Source organism: Plectropomus leopardus, chromosome 5 (assembly GCF_026936395.1).
Source record: "Plectropomus leopardus strain MGB_pleo_1.0 chromosome 5, ASM2693639v1, whole genome shotgun sequence".
In the NCBI taxonomy this organism is placed as follows: domain Eukaryota; kingdom Metazoa; phylum Chordata; class Actinopteri; order Perciformes; family Serranidae; genus Plectropomus; species Plectropomus leopardus.
In genome coordinates, this window is record NC_142180.1 from 38,035,088 (window position 1) to 38,054,187 (window position 19,100).

Consider the following 19,100-nt stretch of genomic DNA (forward strand, 5'->3'; position numbering starts at 1 on the left):
TTCGTTAAATAATTAACTAATTCTGCATTTTTGAGCATATTTGTGTTCATATTAATGTTTGCTCAGAGACGCCATTATTGCGGTGAAATGTTTCACAGAGATTTTTGAAAGCAAATGTTACATTTTTATAAATATTTTTTTCACTTTAACGGTCTGATCTCACAAATAACTTGCAGATAAAAGACATTTTGTGCAGTTCAGCTTAAAAGGAGCAGAAGCACACTTGTTTTTTAAGAAACGTCCTCACCAGAGCCTGAACTGAATAAATCCAAAGTGAAATGCTCCTGAGACAAATCTTTAGCTTTAAAATATGTTTTATATGTTCAGAAATGTTCTGAACCAGAGGTATGGTGTCTTGAGATCAGGTTAAAACCAATAAATAAATATATAAGGAATTAATAAAATGAAGCTGGAATTTTTGTTTTTATGGAAGCAAAAAACTGCAGCGCAAAATGAGAAAATGTGAATAAAAATGAATCAAATCACAAAAACTTTTCCATCAGAGCGTCGGACAAAAAAGAGAAACAAACAGAGAAAGCTTAAAACGGTCCCACAGAGGAATGGTCTCTCTTTAAGTTTGTAGAGTTGCATCATTTTCACAACAAAACCACAACAAACAATTAAAAATAAAACTACAACGCAAGAAAAATGAGAAATAGAACAAGTAAAAACAAAATAACAAACTTATCTTACAGATGCCTCTGCTGAAGAACTCTTGTCAATCTTAATTTTAATGAATGAATAATAAACTCAGTGAGCCGCCGTCCATCCTCCGTAAATAAACCGATCTGAGAGGCTCTCTGTGCCACACGAACACGAACACGAACTCAACGACTAAAAACCAAAAACTCAAAGAAACAGAACAATAAAGTCGAGAGTAGAGAGTCATTCACACGTCAAACTCTAGAGTCTGGACATCTGTGGCGTATTCACTTTCATTGAAAATCATTTCTCAGATTTTAGGACATTTGTGCGATTTTAGGACATTTGTGCGATTTTAGGACATTTGTGCGATTTTAGGACATTTCTCAGATTTTAGGATATTTGTCTAAGATTTAATTTTCTAAGATTTTAGGACTAAAACTCTCAGGTTTTTTCTGTTTGTAACATTTTAGGAAGATTTGAGGACATTTCTATTTTTTTGGGACGTTTCTTTGATTTGAGGACATTTCTATGATTTTAGAACGTTTTCTGGAATTTCAGACATTTCTCTGATTTTTGGACATTTTTCGGATATAGGACATTTCTAGGATTTTAGGACATCTCTCAGAGTTTTGGACATTTCTAGGATTTCAGGAAATTTCTTGGATTTTAGACATTTTGTAAGATTTTAGGACATGTTCAGTATTTTGGGACATTAGTGTCTTATCTGTGTCCTCTGTCGGGGGTGTGGGGGATCCTCCTCTGGCTCTTTTTTGATGCTGTTTTGTATTCACAGTCAATCACTTTATTTTGATTGTGAATCAGAAAATAGCTGGGGGGCCGCTCGGCACCCTATCAGGGGCCAGATTTGGCCCGCGGGTCTGAAGTTGAGTATCACTGCCATCGTGAGCTTTTAAAAAAACATCTCGACGCGGTTCAAACTGCAGCAGGTCCAGCGTGCGAGGACGTGGTGCTCAGACTGGTGTACTGGTTTGCAGACTGAGAGGAGACAGAAGGAGGTGTGGGGGGTGTTTGGGTGGAGGAGTTGTCTGTTTTTTTCGGGGGTGGGGGTGGGGGGGTCCAGCATATGCCCGCCCCGCTGACAGCTTGCCTACGTTCCCCATCATCTCGCCGCAGGCTTCCTGCTTCTTCCTCTCAAAGAAGGCAGAGTATTTTTTTGGGCGCCCAGTCAGGTTGGGTCCTGGTGAAACCTGGTGTGCGTGGGCAATCTGCTGCTGAGGGAAGAGCGAAGGCATTAATATGTGTGTGTGTGTGTGTGTGTGTGTGTGTGTGTGTGAGTGAGCCTGGTTTAGATATGTAAGACTGAGAGTAGAAGAAGAAGACGAAGAAGAAGAAGAATGTGAGGAGCTCGTCTCTTGTCAGGGTTGACCTCCGACCCTTCGCTGCTTTCCCTTCAGCGCTTACCAGATATTTTCGTTAGCTTGTATAATGTGAAACTTTCTGCTCGGCTGGATCCATAAACTGAACACACACACACACACACACACACACACACACACACACACACACTCTCTCGCTCTCTCTCAGAGGGAGGCCGGAGGTGAGAGGAGATTTTTCTTTTTGTTTTTCGTGCGCTGATGAACCGCTGACTCGACTCGTCCTCCGTCCCTCCCAGCAGTCTCCGTCTTACCTTGACCCTCCTCTCGGTCGGGACGCAGACGATGCTGCGTTCACTGTCTGCTCCTTCCCATCGGCTCCCCGAAAATCTGCTGCCTTCAATACTTTTCAGTTTCATCAGTTTGTCCAGGTCAGAGCGAGGATGATGATCCAGCTCCGAGAGGCCTCGAGTCTTTCCTCACCATCCTTCAGAGCAGAGATACTCAACAAATCTGGCCCCCGACAGGGCCCCTGGGGCCCCCAGCCAGTAAAACTCAAGTGATCAACTCTGTGAATAGTTTTTGTCCTTTTAGTCTCCAGAAGATGTCAGAGACATAAAACAAAAAAGAGCTTGTTGATCAAAAAAAGAGCCAGAGGAGGATCCCCCACACCCCGACAGAGGACACAGCTGAGACACTGATGTCCTAAAATACCAGAAATGTCCTAAAGCCGTAAAAAAGTGCTAAGATCCAAGAGACATCCTGAAATCCTAAATATTTCAGCAAATCCTTGAAACATCTGAAATTCCAAGAAAAGTCCTAAAAAAGTTATAAAATCAATTAATAATGAATAAATTTCAAGAAACGTTGTGAAATCTGAGAAACATCCTCAAATCCTAGAAATGTCCTCAAATCCTAGAAATGTCCTCAAATCTGACAAACTTCCTCAAGTCCGTGAACTGTCCTAAAATCCGAGAAACGTCTTAAAGTCCTCTGAAGATCTTGTGGCGCGGCTGAAACCAGTACGCGGTGGTGTAGTCGGGGCTCAGGTTTGGGCTTTAATGGGCCTTTTTTGGGGCCCTTTTATTTAAATTTCCAGTGAAACTGATTCTCAGAAAGAAAAAGAAGAAATCGTACAAATGCTTTCATCAGATAAAACAACAAACGTGATTTATTGCAAAAAAATCGGAGCAGCTGGAGGAGAGTTTGCACGTTGGCGGTGAGACTTTGTTTGTTTGTTTGTTTGTTTGTTTGTTTGTTTGTTTGTTGCGAGCGCGTTGACGTGATGCTCCGTCTTCTCTGGCAGGCTCGCTCGCTCCGTGTGGATAAACTTGAAATATTCAGGGTGGTGCTGTTCTCAATAATATTGTACGATGGCATACGTGTCTAACACATGCTGCACACACACACACACACACACACACACACACACACACTCACTCACTCACTCACACACACACACACACACACACACACACACACACTCACACTCACACTCACACACTCACACTCACACACTCACTCTCACACACACACACACACACACACACACTCACACACGCACACTCACACTCACACACACACTCACACTCACACTCACACACTCACTCTCACACACACTCACACTCACACACTCACACTCACACACTCACACTCACACACTCACTCTCACACACACACACACACACTCACACTCACTCACTCACACACTCACTCTCACACACACACACACACACACACACACTGGCTCATCAATGAAAGTCGGTCAGAGGGGGGTGGGGGGGTTCCGGCCTCTCCCCATGCTCTGCCAGGCCATCTGTTCCTCCTGCCTCGCTCTCACTACACAACTGCTTCCTGTTTCATCCTCCTCTTCTGTTGTAGCCACACACACACACACACACACACACACACACACACACACACACACACACACACACACACACACCATCGCAGCCCCGTCACAGTTTTGAAGATGAGTTTTATATCTTCCGAGCGGTGATATTTTGGCGCAGACGATTCGTGACGGTTTTTTTTGTGCTTTCTAAACGGCAAACAGAACGTCGTCCAACCCGCCAAGGTCATCGCCAAACGGCGGCTCCAAAAATAATGTGTGAGCTGCGACAGTCTGCGGATCTGTAGAAATATGTAGTCATATTTATTTTCATTTTTGTTTTTATTTGTTTGTATGTTTTTTTGATGGGGACGACGTAAACGAACGAACTTCGGTCTTTTGCAAACGAGCTTCAGTAATTCAGGTTTGACGTTCCAGAGATTAAAGCTGCTGCTGGTTTCACAATCAATCAATAAATCAATAACAGGAAACCAAGATGACGATCGTATGAGACAGCCAGAAGAAGAACCACCCGCACATCACTGCTGAGGCCAAATTTGCATTAGTGGGAAGTAACTAAGTACATTTACTCCTTTACATTGCTCAGATACAGTTTTGAGGTACTGTTACTTCACTTGAGTATTTCCATTTTCAGAATCAGAGAAGTATTTATTGCTGAATTTGGTTTTCCCTTAAAAGGAATTTGCTATAGTTTTTAGCACAAACATCAAACATACAATAAACATATTAAGAGGAATAAAAGTATTACTACTACTACTACTACTACTACTTCTAATAATAATAATTAATAATAATAATAATAATAATAATACAAAGTACTGCAACACAAAAGAACTTGAATATAAAATAGGAAAAAAATACAATTAAAAATTGGTTAAACAAAAATGTATAAAAAAATACAATAAAAATATTTAGAGGACTTAAAATTACAGTAATAATAATAGTTATAATAATAATAAGGCAAAGTACTGCAACACTAAATAAAGAACATAAGATATAAATATTTGAGATATTTTCCTTCTTATTTCTGTCTCTCTGCTTCTTTTCTTATTCTCTCTTTCCTCTCATATTCCTCTTTTTTCTCTTTGTTTTTCTTTTTCCACGTCGCTCTACTCTTCTTTCCTCTTCTCAGTTCTTCCACCTCTCTTTCTCTCTTTCTTTTTATTTATTTCATTATGTCTTTCTTTCTTTTTGTCTTTTTATCTTTCGTTGTTTTGTTCTTTCTTTCTCTTTCTTCGTTCCCATAGTTTCCTTCATGTCCCCGTCTGTCTCTGTTTGTCTTTCCTGTCTCTTGTTCCTCGTCTTTCTGCTCGTCTTGTCTTGTTCTGTCTCTGTGTCGCTCTTCTCTTCCTCTTCCTCCTCATGTTTTGCAGCCTGATTCCTCTCTTCCGTCTTCTTCCGTTGTCTGACTTTCTTCTCTTTTTGTCTCATGTTTCCACATCGCTCTGCTCGTTCTTTCTCTGTCTTTCTCATCATTTATTTTAAACTTTATTCCTCTTCCAGCTCTTTTTTCTTCCTCTTTATTCTTCCGTTTTTTCACCTCTTTCTGTCCTTTTTTTGTGTTTTTTCAGCCTCATTCGTCCCTCACATTCATCTTCGTCTTGTTTTTTTTTTTTTCAAATTCTCCTTCCTGGTTTCCTGACCTTATTCTCATCCCTTTTTTTACTCTCCCTCTCCCTCTCCCTCTCTCTCTCTCTCTCTCGCTCTCTCTCTCTCTGGTTGTGCGAGCTTGGCGGAGGCTTGGTTTCGGGCCCGGTGCTGTTGGCTGATCTCCAGCCTGGCAGCAGCTCAGTGGGAGCAGGTGGAGCCCCCATCCCCCATCACACACACACACACACACACACACACACACACACACACACACACACACACACACACGTTGTGGGTCCTGCAGTGTTTTTTAGCCCAAACCGCCGCCGACATCAGCCCGTCTCCATGGTGACGTCCGTGTCGAGTTTTTGAGTTTCTGCTCACGTCTGATTGGTCGGCTGTTTGTAAGTGTTGTGGGATGTAACTTGAATCTCCCACAATAACGTGAACGCGCTCTGACGGCGTTCACGCTCCCGACTCTTCTGTAAGGCGTCTCTGACGGCGCTTTACCTCCGTGAGCTGTGACGCAGACACCCTGTCTGGTGCGTGCAGGATTCGTGGACTATTTCCAGATATCCTGTTAAAGTCTGAGTTTATTTAACCCTTTGAAAACTTGCTGCTGCGTTCATACGACTTTCACAAGCTGTTTGACCCTTTGAAAGCTGAGCTGGTTTGATTTCTTTCAAAAACACGGGCAAAGAACTTGGCAAGAAATATACCACAAATTGCAAGACATCTGTTTAAAATTACCCAAAAATTTGTTTTCAAAAAGAGGGGAGGGTTATTAAACATTATCACAAAAGAAAAAGGGGGAAAATTGAATTTTATAATCATAATACTTTTATATTTTCAAACATGTTACAGGAAAAAAATATTTAAATAAATACATATTTTTTATTTTATTTTTCTTGATTTTTATTGATATTTTCAGTTTTTTTAATTTTTATTTTTATTTGCTTATTTTTAGGCATTTCTCTTGTGGCTTTTTGTTTTACTAACTTTTGCTTTTTTTTTTAATTTCTTGTTTTTTATTTTAATATTTTTGATTTTTATTTTTTGTAACTTTTCTACTAAATTAGCATTGTTTTCTAATTTTAATTTTCTTCTTTTCTTTTTTAATTTTTTTTTTGCTTATTTGTAGGCATTTTTTTTCTCGTAACTTTTATTTCTTCACTAACTTTAGCAAATAATTGGGCCATGTCTCGTGAAGTTGCTTGTTGCCTCTCCCCCATGTTTTTTGAAAAGAAATATACCAAATATGCTCAGCTTTTTAAATGGTAAAATCACATATAATGCAAATATAGTCCGGTTTTCATGTGCCGAGAGTTTGAGACGTCTGACAGTATTTAAAAATTGTGGTGTGAAAAGTGTGTTTTTGTTCTGGTTATGCTCGATGATGCACACGACTTCGCTGCTCACATCTTTTTTTTGGAGCTACTTTCTGTCAAACAAAATAGGCCGGTAGTTTTTAAATTCCTCGTAATTTCTTATTTTGTGTGAAACAAAACAGAAACAAAAACCTTTGTGGAAATTAGGGATGATGTCCCAAGTTGCCCGTTGTCATAGTAACGGCTGACATGTTGTGATGCTGATGGTCCGACTCCGAGTTTCTGTCGATGAAGCTGAAGGAGAATTTGAGCTGCCGTGTGAACTCAGACAGGTGTGTGTGAAGAGGCAACACCTGTGTGTGTGTGTGTGTGTGTGTGTGTGTGTGTGTGTGTGTGTGTGTGCAGGCTTATAGTGAGCACACACACACACACATACACACACAGCAGTGGTGTTTGTTTATTCATAAAGTGATGATGGCAGTGAAGGACCTCTGAGGCGACGCCCCTGCTGGACGCTGTAATTAACAACAACACACACACACACACACACACACACACGTGCACGCGTTTGTGCTTCTGTGCTCGTGAGGACCCTCGTGGACCCTGAATTCAAACATTACTTTAATTTATTAAACTCTTAAACTCTCGCCGAACAAAACGTCCTCTTCCCAAAAATCCTCCTCGCTTTTTCAACATATAAACTAAATTCTATAAATATAAAAGTTTTCTCTCTCTCACTTTAACGTCATGCTGAAATCAGAAATCAAACTCAGCGCTCTGTCACCTGTCGCCGGGCAGTTTTACTCTGAAAAGCTCTTTGTGTTGTCCTGTGGCCTCCGTGTAGTTTTTTGGTAGGCCGGGAAAAAGTGTTTTTTAAAATTCTTAATAATTCAGTCTTAATTAGATATTTCATTAATAGTAGTATTATTTTATTATCATAATTTTAAATTTAAATTAATGTATAAACACAATCAATTAAGGCTGTGTGGAAATATTTTTAATGACATTACATTTACTTTAAACATTATTTTATTTGTTGCCACAAAAAATTCATGGATATTTAAAAAATAGTTTGAAAAAAGTTTCACGTCCTCTATAAAAATGATTTGAGTTTTTTTTTTTTTCACCCTGATCATGATAAAAGATTCAAGTATTTTCAGCTAAATCATTTTGTTAATTGATTTTCACTTTTGAATTTTATCTTGCAGGTGATAACAATGACTTTATTAAGGACACATAGAATAGGTCCATATCATACTAAATAAAAATAATCTATGCACAAAATTACACAAAAACAGGCCGTGCACATCAATGAACACTGCAACTTCAAATGATAATATTTTAATTTACACGTAGGTAATTTCAAATTCACTCAAAAAAAGACAAATAAAAAAATGTGCATTGTATGTATTTCATTACTGTACTGTAGGTTGAATATTGCAGTTTGTGATGCAAAGTATTTAAATACAGCCTCTGAAGTGAATTTTTTCATTTTTTATCTTTATTTACACTATAAGTCTGTCGTTTTATTCGCCGCTTTTTTACAGACAGAACATTGTTTGTATTTGGACACTGATGATCAGCTGGACACACAGCACAGGCTTCACGCTGCTCACACACACACACACACACACACACACACACACACACACACACACACACACACACACAGTGCTGCAGTGTCGGTGGGTCGGCTCTAGATGGCGCCTCAGGCTGCTTTACTGACTCACTGCTTTCATTTAATTAGAGAAACATTTTGTGCTGAAATCAGTGGAGGAAAAACATAAAAGCAGAAAGAAAACATCCTTTTTTTAAATTTAATGTATAATGTAATTATCTCAGAGCGTCATCACTCTGCAGACCTTTTCTTTGCAGCAAAACCTAGAAAATAATAACTAGAAAATAAGCACAGAAAAAAGTTTTAAAAAAAACAAACAAGAAAAATGACTTAGAAAAAGTGCTAAAAAAATGTGTTATTTTATATATTTTATTAGATTTTTCTGTTATATAATTTTGAATATAAAATTATTATAAATAAAGTTTTCTTGGCTTTTTTTCCTTTTTGGGGATTATTTTGTAATAACCCCTCCCCTCTTTTTTAAAACTTTTTTTTTCATTGCATTTTTCCCACGTTTTTAAAAGAAATCAAACCTGGTTGCTTAGTTTTCAAATGGTCATCAGAAAAACAGTGTCGATGCAGGTTTCAAAGGGTTAAAGGACCTACTGTTGGCCTTTTTTTTTTCAGATATTTTTTTATTTTTATCAACCCAATATATGTTGTGCATCTCGAGTTTATATCTATTTTTATTGGGAAATAAAGAACCAAGTTGTTAAAATCAGAATGAAACATGTCAGATTGAAAGCCGTCACTTTAATTCAGATTTTAATGTGCAGTGTGAACGCAGCCTCTCCGTCCTGCTCACCTGAGCTAAAACACAAACAGATTTCTCCTCGGCGGGAATCAGCTCGGCTCTCAATGTCTCGTGTCGGGGGGGCGAGTAATCCATGATTACACATTAGGATTATTGATCATATCGAAAACCCAATTTAATTGCTGTAATCTAATTAGCTTCTCTTTGTCTTGACCTTCATTGTTTAGCCGCCTAATATCGCGGAGCCCGGGATGTGTTTGAGCCAAAGTAAATCTGCAGATTGTCTCGTTAAATCACGCCGTCTGTCCTTCTATTAACATAAAAGCTTCTGTTCATTAACCTCAGACGACTCGCAGCTCCACCCGCACGGCTGAAAACCCGCAGGAGAAGAGATCGACTGAGGTCAGCGCAGATTTATTTAGACAGAGCTTCGAACAAACAGGTGCTTCACAGGAGCAGCTTCACGTTCACAGCCGGGCCGCCGTCTCACTGAACGCTGATGGAGGTTTGAAAATGACCAAAATTAAGGATTTTATGAGGAGACACTAAGAAAGGGCTGCACGTTAGGCTGAAGATACAGATTTAAATCATCCGAGGATTTTTTTTTTTGACTGAGAAAGAACCGAGTTAAACCCTTTTTGAAACCTGAGATTTTTACATTTTTTTTAAACATAGCACAAGCACATGGAGGGATGATGCTGCACGTTTAAGCGACAAAAACACCCGGCAACCAACGCCAGGACGTCAACAATTAGACGATATTATAATAAGGGGAAGGAGGCAGAAAAAAACATCATTTAGACAGGAAGCAAACATCGGACTCCTGCATGAGAGTCTGGGGTTTGTTTGATCCATCCACCGCCCCTCCTGCTCGCTCTGTAGGTGCCCTGACGTCTGTATATTATGTCGTTACAGGCAGCGTGTCGACCTGACGTCGTTAAAAACGCTGACACGTTTCATGTGGACACGACAGGTAACATCGGGCCGCGTTCTCAGCTGACATCGTCCAGCGGCGTCTCATGTGCAAGCGAAAGGTGGCTTTTAAAGTTGCGATCTTAAGCCGAAAGCACAATCAAAGTGGGGAAAATATTGATATTTTGGGAGATAAAAAGGAAATCAAATTAAACGACTAATAAGCACCAAGGGAAAGATTGTTAACTCCCACAGGGATGCAGTGTTAAGATGAAATCTCATTAAGCAAAATAAAATCACAATAAACAGATACCTGGGAGGTCAGAGAGAGAGAAATAAAAAACAGATTTTTTATGTGTCCTGAATGAAAACGTGCTGCAAATGTTTGACGGGTAAAAAATGGAAGTTTGAACATTGTGGCCACAGGGAGATTTGGGGATGTTATTTCCACATTATGGGCGATGAAAGTGAGATTTAAGTCCAACAGACTCTCTTATAAGTAAAGTACTGACTTTAAATCCCTTCAAGGATATTATAGGCACTTCAGAATCATAATTTAAGATTAAAAAGTGAAATAAACGCTGTATTGAGCTCCAGAGACACTGAAAGTTTACTGAAGTTGCAGAAACTTAGAAAGATTAATTTGATTAAACTTGTCATGTTTAGGTTGCAACAACTTCACAAAATAATGTAACTTAAATCACCTTGACAACGTACATTAAGACTAATTTTTATATTTTTCTTACATCTTTTTTTCTAAACTCTCCGTTTCCTAGATTTCTGAAGTCGAATGAACTTGTCATATTTTACAGTGTAATCCCGGTAAATTTTGGACTGAATGTGGTGGTGAAATTAAATGACCTCTGATTGGTCAGATTTCGGTTGATCTTCACACACAGACCGACCCGAGTCAGAGAAAGTCTCGCGATAATCTGTTAGCAGGTAACAGTTCAGGTGTGTCGGCTGCACGTGAGACCCCCGCCGGTTTGTCCCGGTCGCTCCTTTAAATATCTGCACCGACCGCGGTTCGTTTCCTCGCCGTCACGCGCACATGCGCGACAGTCTTCAAACGTCCGTGTGGTAAACGGAGCCACGTGCAGCGGCCATAATCACCAGCAGCGGCCGGTGTCGGTACACCGACTCCGCTCCGCAGAGCGCCGCGTCCCGCCGGGAGGGAGCGCTCCCCGCCGCCGGCTGCAGGATGCACGCGGCGCCGCGAGGCTCAGTAGCCGCCGCACCGGGTCACACCGAGCTGCACCGGGAGGAGAGTGCAGACATAAACAAACAAACAAACAAACAAACAAACCAACAGAAGCGACTGAACTGATGCAACCTGTTTAAATTCTCTGATCCCGAGCCGAGCCGAGCCGAACTGTGCCGAATTGTGCCGAGCTGTGCCGAGGCTGCAGACACGCCTCTGGATTATTTTTCCTGTCAGTGTTTTCAGGGTTGTTTTTTTTTTGGAGGACCTGAGAGTGACAGAGTGGTCATGAAGCAGGCTCCGTGACCTTTGACCTGCACTCTGAATATCTGCCATCATAAGCAAGTATGAGCCTCCATAACTTTATTATAACCCTGTAACTACAACAGCAATGTCTATAATCCATCATCATTATTATTATCATTATCATCATTATCGTCATTATTATTATCATCATTATCATCGTCATTATTATTATCATCATTATCATCGTCATTATTATTATCATCATTATCATCGTCATTATTATTATTATTAGTAGTAGTAGTAGTAGTACTAGATATTGGTTTGCAGTTTATGGGAATGCAGTCAACAAGAGCGTTGTCGCGCGTGTAGACAGCTGTGAGTGTGTGTGTGTGTGTGTGTGTATATATATATATATATATATATATATATATGTGTGTGTATACACCTTGTCCAATCGGAAGCAGCTCTCTCCGTTCAAATTCCTTTGTTTCGTCCAATCACAGCGCGGTTAGGGATGTTAGCTGTGACATAGCTGCTCCTGACTGGCTGTGCTGTGTGTGTGTGTGTGTGTGTGTGTGTGTGTGTGTGTGTGTGTGTGTGTGTGTGTGAGAGAGAGAGAGAGAGAGAGAGAGAGAGAGAGAAAGAAAGAGAGAGGCTCAGTTTATTGTGGTTTTATTGTGTTTTATGATATTTTATCTTGTGTTTTATTGCTTCATCAGCTCTTAAAGGAGTTTGAATAGATTTAATTGTGTTTTTATTGCTGTGATATCCATATAATCCTTAATAATACTATAGTATAACTTTCATTTAAAATACTATGATACTGTAATGTTAAGTGTCTCTGCTGCTCAGTACGGAGTTTATCTCGCAGTTGACGTTAATTCATCATTATTAATATATTTTTTTATTTTTTATCTTTAAATTATGATTATGAAATTAAGATCAACTTTTCATATTTTACAGTCACAGTTTATGCGAAAAAAATGATGTTGTAAAGACTAAAAATCCACACACACAAAAACAAAATCTAGTTATAGTTACCTATTTTTGTAAAGTTGTTGCAAGTTAAACATGACAAGTTTAATCAAATCAATCTTTCTAAGTTTTTGCAACTTCAGTAAACTTTCAGTGTCTCTGGAGCTCAGTACAGAGTTTATTTCACTGTTTTGTCTTAAATTATGGTTTTAACGTACTTACACTATCCTTGAAGTGGTTTAAAGTCCTTACTTTACTTATTAGTGAGTCTGCTGGACTTTAATCTCACTTTTATTGCCCACTATGTGGAAATAACATCCCCAAAGTCTCTCTGTGTGTCTGTTTGTCCACACTGTAAAACCTGACAAGTTGATTTTACCTTTTAAAAATCTAGGGAATCGATTGCTTTGAAAAATGTCAGAAAATGTAACTTAATGTACGTTTACATTGTATCTAATTGTTAAGTTTACTTAGATGTCATTTTTAAGTTGCAAAAATTTCACAAAATTAGGTAAAGAAAACTAAAGTTTAAGTTTTAGCAACTTGAGTAAACCAAGTTTACTGTGTCTTATCTGTATTCGGCTGGTTGCAAATCTGTCAATCATATTTGTATTTTCTTAAACATGTAAACACAACAGAACTGACAGATCTACCAACTGTGACCTCTTTGTGATGATGACGTTAATTCAGACTAACTTAGTTTACTGAAGTTATTAACACTTAGAAATGCTGATTTATTAAACTTGTCATTTTTAAGTTGCAACAACTTCACAGAATTATATAAATACAGCTAAATTTTGAGTAAACGTATTAATTGGGTATAGAGTACACATTAAGATTAAAAGTTATATTTACAAGGCAATCAGTTTTTGAGATTTTTTAAAGTGAGATCAACTTGTCAGATTTTACAGTGAAAGTTTATACTAAAAACTTAATGTTGTGAAGGCTAAAAATCTCTGTGCGGAAACATGAAAAACGTGTCTGTATGTGAAATTATGACTTTAAAGTTCGTGCTGCACTCAAAGCTCTCGCCTCGAGGTCTCTTCAGCAGCAGCTCTGGAGTCTGACGCGCTCGCCACGATGTTCAAACTTCCATTTTTTACCCGTCAAACATCTGCAGCACGTTTTCATCCACAACTTCATCTCAGCCATTATTTTAACTGAGATGAACTTGTCCGATTTTAGAGTGCACTTTCTTAAAATATTTCCTCCCTCTCTGAAGCCGCTGTGTCTGTTTTTTGTGTTTATAGTGACTTTATTGCACTTAATGAGATTTAATCTTAACACAGCGTCCCTGTGGGAGTTAACAACGTCCCCATTGTGCTTATTAGTCATTTAATTGAACTTTATTGCATTTTTATCTCCCAAAATATCAATATTTTCCCAGTGAGTCTGAGCTGAAGGAGTTTAATGGCGGTCTAATGTCTTGTGATTTTCCTTTAATCGCGTCTGTGGTCAGTTTGTGGTCTTTTATGTTGATAATCTCGTGTTACTCTGCAGCGCGGAGCCTAACGGCGACTCGACCTCCTGTGGTTTCTCCTCAGTCTGTCATATTCAGATCCAGTTTCGCCGTGTGTCTGTGGTTCTCGGAGGTGATTTATGTGTCTGTTTGTGGAGTTTGATCTCCTCTTGTATCGTCTGTAACGGCGCTGCGGGGACACGCTGTCTGCAGCTTCACGGAGGCTCGGCTGGATTTTTATAGAGACTTGTGTGGCGTCCCTGCAGACTAATATTCCTCTTATGTTCCTGTAAAGACCTTTATGGTGTATCTGAGGTTCTCAGGTGAGACTTTAGGCTTCTTTATGGTGTTTGAAATCCCTCAAACATCCCATTTTTGTGTGTAATATCTCCGTAAAAGTAAAGACAGCTAGCTGCTCAGTCCAGCAGTTTAACCCTTTGAAACCTCATTTTTCTTCGTGCTGTGTTTCACAAGTGTTTAAACTTTTGACCCCCAGAAAAAATGTCTGATTTTTTTCAAAAACGTGGGGGGAATAAGACAATGAGAAATTTGGCAAGAAATGTCTCATATTGTGCAAAAAACAAAAATTATTTAGAAAATTACTTTTTAAAAAGTTGAGGAAAATGTCTAAATCTAAACTATATTCTTAATTATCATAATTATATATTTAAAACTTTATAGAATTTCTACATTTTTAAGCATATTTTTCAATTTAATAATTTTTATATTTTATATATATTCTTTTTTTTTGGCCTTTCAAGTATTTTTGTATTGTACTTTTTTTGTACTGTTTTTTATTTATTTATTACTAATTTCTTGCTAATTTTTGCGTCATTTGACACTCAAGTTGCCCCTAGCCTTTCCCCACACTTCAAAGAAATCAAGCCAATTCACCCACGTTCGAAGGGTTAATGTCATTTTTGGGGGAATTCTTCCACATTTCTCAGAATCAGAAAAAAATATTTATTGCCAAGCAGTTTTTCACTTACAAGGAATTTGCTTTGGTTTTTTGGTGCAAACATTTAACATGCAATGAATATATTAAGAGGAATAAAAATAAGGCAAAGCACTGCAGAACAGAGAAATGTAGCTACAAAAAAAATGCAAAGACACTTTTAAAAATTACAGACAAATATGTTCAGTGCAGCTGTTTCGGAATAAGATGCAGTTTTTTTGCAAAATGTGCAGAAGTTCACAGTGAAGCGAACAAGCAGAGATCGTTTCAAATCTCCAAACGTTGAGTTTTTGGTGTGTTTTCAGCGGAGATGTTGTGATTCTGGGTTTGTGCTTCTCTCTGCATGTTTGGCTGCGAGCTGTGTGGGTGTGACGTAGGGGGCGCTGTTAACTGACTGCAGCTCCGTTCATCAGGAGTTTACACACCTGCACAGACACACGAACATCACACACGCTCACATGCAAAAGCTGTGAACAGACTCAATTTATACTTTTATTTTTCTCCCACAAATTCTCAATACTAGTTATAGTTTTTTGTCTCCACTACAAACTAAAGTACATGTACTTACCTCTTATTATAATACTGCGTACACAGGCGGTGGGCAGAAATCATACCCACGCTGCTGCAGACGCTTCAGTAATATTTATTAGAAGTGCAGAACTTCCACTTTTTAATGATCATTAAACATCTTTAAACAGGTGGAAACATTTTGTCCCAGCGCTGGAATTTTGTGCATGACTTAAGTTCAAGTTCAAAAGTTATTCAAAACTACATATCAGTAAAGTTTAAAAAAAATAATTTCTTAAACTGACAAAATTTCAAACACTGTAAAATCTGACAGTTTAATTTTACTTAAAATTAATAACCTTGAAAAATGTAACTAAATATAACAAACAGTCTTAATTCATGTTTACATTAACTCTGTTTCTTAAGTTTACTTAAAATGTAGTCAAATTTACCTTATTTAGTGCAGTTGTTGCAAGTTAAATATCTAAAGTGCAGATATTTTAATGAGTTATTAACTGCTTTTTTCCAGTTAACAGCTGGAAATATGATGTGATCAAGTTCAGAAGTCATGCAAAACTATTTTTAAAAAAAACAAACAGTTGAAATGAAATATTGTTTCTCAAACTGACAAAACTGAACACAAAAACAGGCAAAACCAGAAAGTGCAAAGGTGCATCAAAACCAGTAAATAAAACAGAGTAAAAAATAAATAAATCAAATACATACTTATATACATAGTAAATAATCACACTTACACACATACGAAGTAGCAATAAAAGATCATAAAAGATCATGTAATGTGTGAATTTTCTCCACTGTAACTTTTTTAATACGATTTGAGTGAGTTCACATGAAAACATGGAGGCAAAATCACAGGAAAAAAGTGTACGGGTGCATCAAAACCAATAAATAAAATAAAGCTAAATAAATCAAATGTATATAATTACACTCAAACACAAAACAAGAATAATAGCTCATTTAATCTGACATTGTCTTCAGTGTTACTTTTTAAACATCAATCTGGGTGATTTCACATCATAAAAAACAGAATATTATCTGTGAGAGGTCAGGAGGTCACGCACACGCTGCACGTTTATTTATATCAGATGGTAACGGAGCTGATTGGCAACGTCTCAACACTGATATTATATAAGTGTGTGTGTGTGTGTGTGTGTGTGTGTGTGTGTGTTATGTAAATCAGATTTCTGCTCCAACAGCCTCAGCTGATGATGATAAAAATAATAATGTCAATAGAAAATAACGATAATAATAGAAATAAATTAATAATAATAATCTAATGGCAAAAGAAAATAATAATAACCATAATAATAGAAATTATTTGATAATTAGAATAATAGAACTAAAAATTCATATAAAAAATGATAATGATGATAATAGGTGTGTGTGTGTGTGTGTGTGTGTGTGTGTGTGTGTGTGTGTGGATCCTGTCAGATGCTCCTCTGACTGTCAGCTTTGTATCGACTTCACTCTGGAGCGGCTGTTTTTTGCGTCTTGGCGCAGCGCAAAGACTTTCTATGGGTTTCTGCTGCTTTTCAGTGCCGTTAGGACCCAAAATATAGCGCCGGAGTGCATGCACGCACACAAGCGATACACACAGACACACACACACACACACACACACACACACACACACACACACACACACACACACACACACACACACACACACACACACACACACACACACATACACACACACACACACACACACACACACACACACACACACAGGCACACACTCACACACACACCGGGACAGGAAAGAGAAAAAAAGCCTGTGGAGTGAGAGGGAGCGGAGCTGCAGAGCTGCAGGCTGGACTTGATTTAGCGCAGGGGGAGCGAGGCGGACAGCCGGCGAGTTACGATCCAAACTTGTGCGGAAACACGCAGGACTGTGGCGGAGCCGCAACTTCATTCACCCGCACAGAAAGTGACTCTCCGCTTCACGCGCGCTCCGCTGCTGGATTTAATCCACTTTTTCCTCCTTGAAGCGTTAAAGCGGTTTGTTTCCGCCGCGCGCCGGAGCAACTTTCTGTGGAAACGTTTGGAGAAATGTCCAGCTCCTGTAGCCTAATCAATACCGATCAATAACCTCACAGACTGATCAGTTTCCTCCTGAGCATCGGCGGGAGCACACAGGAACTCTGCTACACACACACACACACACACACACACACACACACACATATATACACGCATACACACACACACACACACGCACACACACACACGCACGCACGCAGCAGCGGCATCACCGGATTCTACTTGTGAAACTGCGCGAGGAGGATCGATGGCTTTCTTTGTGATCGATACGCAGAGTGTGTGATCAGTTCGGGCTCTGCAGGGTCAGTGCGCACAGTCCGCGGCCGCACACACACCGACGCAGACCGGCGGCGGAGCGAGCGGAGGTCCCGGAGCTGTGGGAGCAGCAGCAGACAGGCAGAGGAGCGGAGAGGAGGTGGCGCTCCTCTCTGCGCCCGGGACAGCACACCGACTCTCTCTCTCCCCCTCTCTCTCTCTCCCGCACCGTGTCCTCCTGCTGGAGATAAATTAACGGAAAGCAGCTGTCGGTTGTTTTAGAGGCGAGGCGGCCGTCTGGCAGCTCAGGGATCCCGTTTTGCCTTTTTCTTTCTTCCTCGTCGGAGCTCTTTTCCCGGGACTCCGCCGCCGCTGCTGCCGCTGCACCGCGCCCTCCGTCCCGAGCACCGAGGAGCCGCACCGCCGCACGCCGGCCACAGCGCCCCGCAGGACGGACAGACATGCTGCCGAGGTCCGCCGGTCGCCGCGGAGCCCCGGCGCTTTGAGATGCAGTTTCGGGACGTTTTTGGAGCTTTGCACCGTCCGCCAGCACCGGCCGCTCTCGCCTCGCCCTCCAGCACCGCACCGGGCTGCCCTGTGATTCTTTCTCAGCTTTTCTAACGGGACTTTTTTCTCTCTGGTCGCCGAGGAGATGTTGTTGGTGTCTGGGCTGAAAGTTGTGCGCTCCCCGGCGGAGGGCCTCTAACAGGTCCGGACAGTCCATGTAACCCGAGGCGGGGTCAAAGTTCAGCCCTGGTTGGAAATGTGAAAGCGAAGGGGGCAAAAGGAGGGCTCTATTTCCCCCCTCTCTCTCTCTCACTCACTCTCACTCCTTTTTTTCTGTTCTTTCCTTTTTTTCCACACACGCACGCGCACACACACAAACTGGAGTTACAGTAACACACACAAACACACACAGATCTCAGATTAGACCCGACAGATATGTATTCTCCGCTATGTTTAACACAGGTGAGTGAGCTTTCAACTTTTTGTCCCTAACGCTGTTTGTTTGCAGCCGCGCGGACTATGCGCGCGCTCCTATAGACTGTTGACTGTACATTGAGGACTGTATGGACTCTATAGACTGCTCCCTATAGTCTGCAGACTGCACCTCCGCTCTCTCTGTGGAGCTGGCGTCCTCCTCTGCGCCGCAGCACATGGCGGACAAGTTCAGTCCCCGAATCATTTAGCGCAGAGGGACATTTTCCGTCTTTACGCGCTCTTTTGTTGGCAACTTTTCTGGGCTTGTTTTGCTGTGAAAGTTCGAGCCGCTGCTTGTGTGTGTGTGTGTGTGTGTGTGTGTGTGTGTGTGTGTGTGTGTGTGTGTGTGTGTGTGTGTGTGTGTGCGCGCGCGGGCTGCACGCACTCTGTCCCGGCTGCTGCTCTGACTGCAGCCCGGCTCGGG

General features: G+C 40.3%; 1 protein-coding gene across 7 annotated transcripts in view; it reads left to right on the plus strand.

The window, feature by feature from the left end:
- nfia (nuclear factor I/A) overlaps positions 1–19,100 on the plus strand; it is a 212,588-nt gene that overhangs the window by 41,435 nt on the left and 152,053 nt on the right. The window contains exon 1 of one of the 7 annotated variants that reach the window (XM_088078174.1): positions 18,424–18,664. The exons of the other annotated variants lie outside the window; for them this stretch is intronic. Coding sequence (XP_087934300.1) covers positions 18,638–18,664 — 27 coding nt within the window. The 5' untranslated portion in view covers positions 18,424–18,637. Of the gene's footprint in view, positions 1–18,423; positions 18,665–19,100 lie in introns of those variants that run through there. 7 annotated transcript variants of the gene reach the window in all.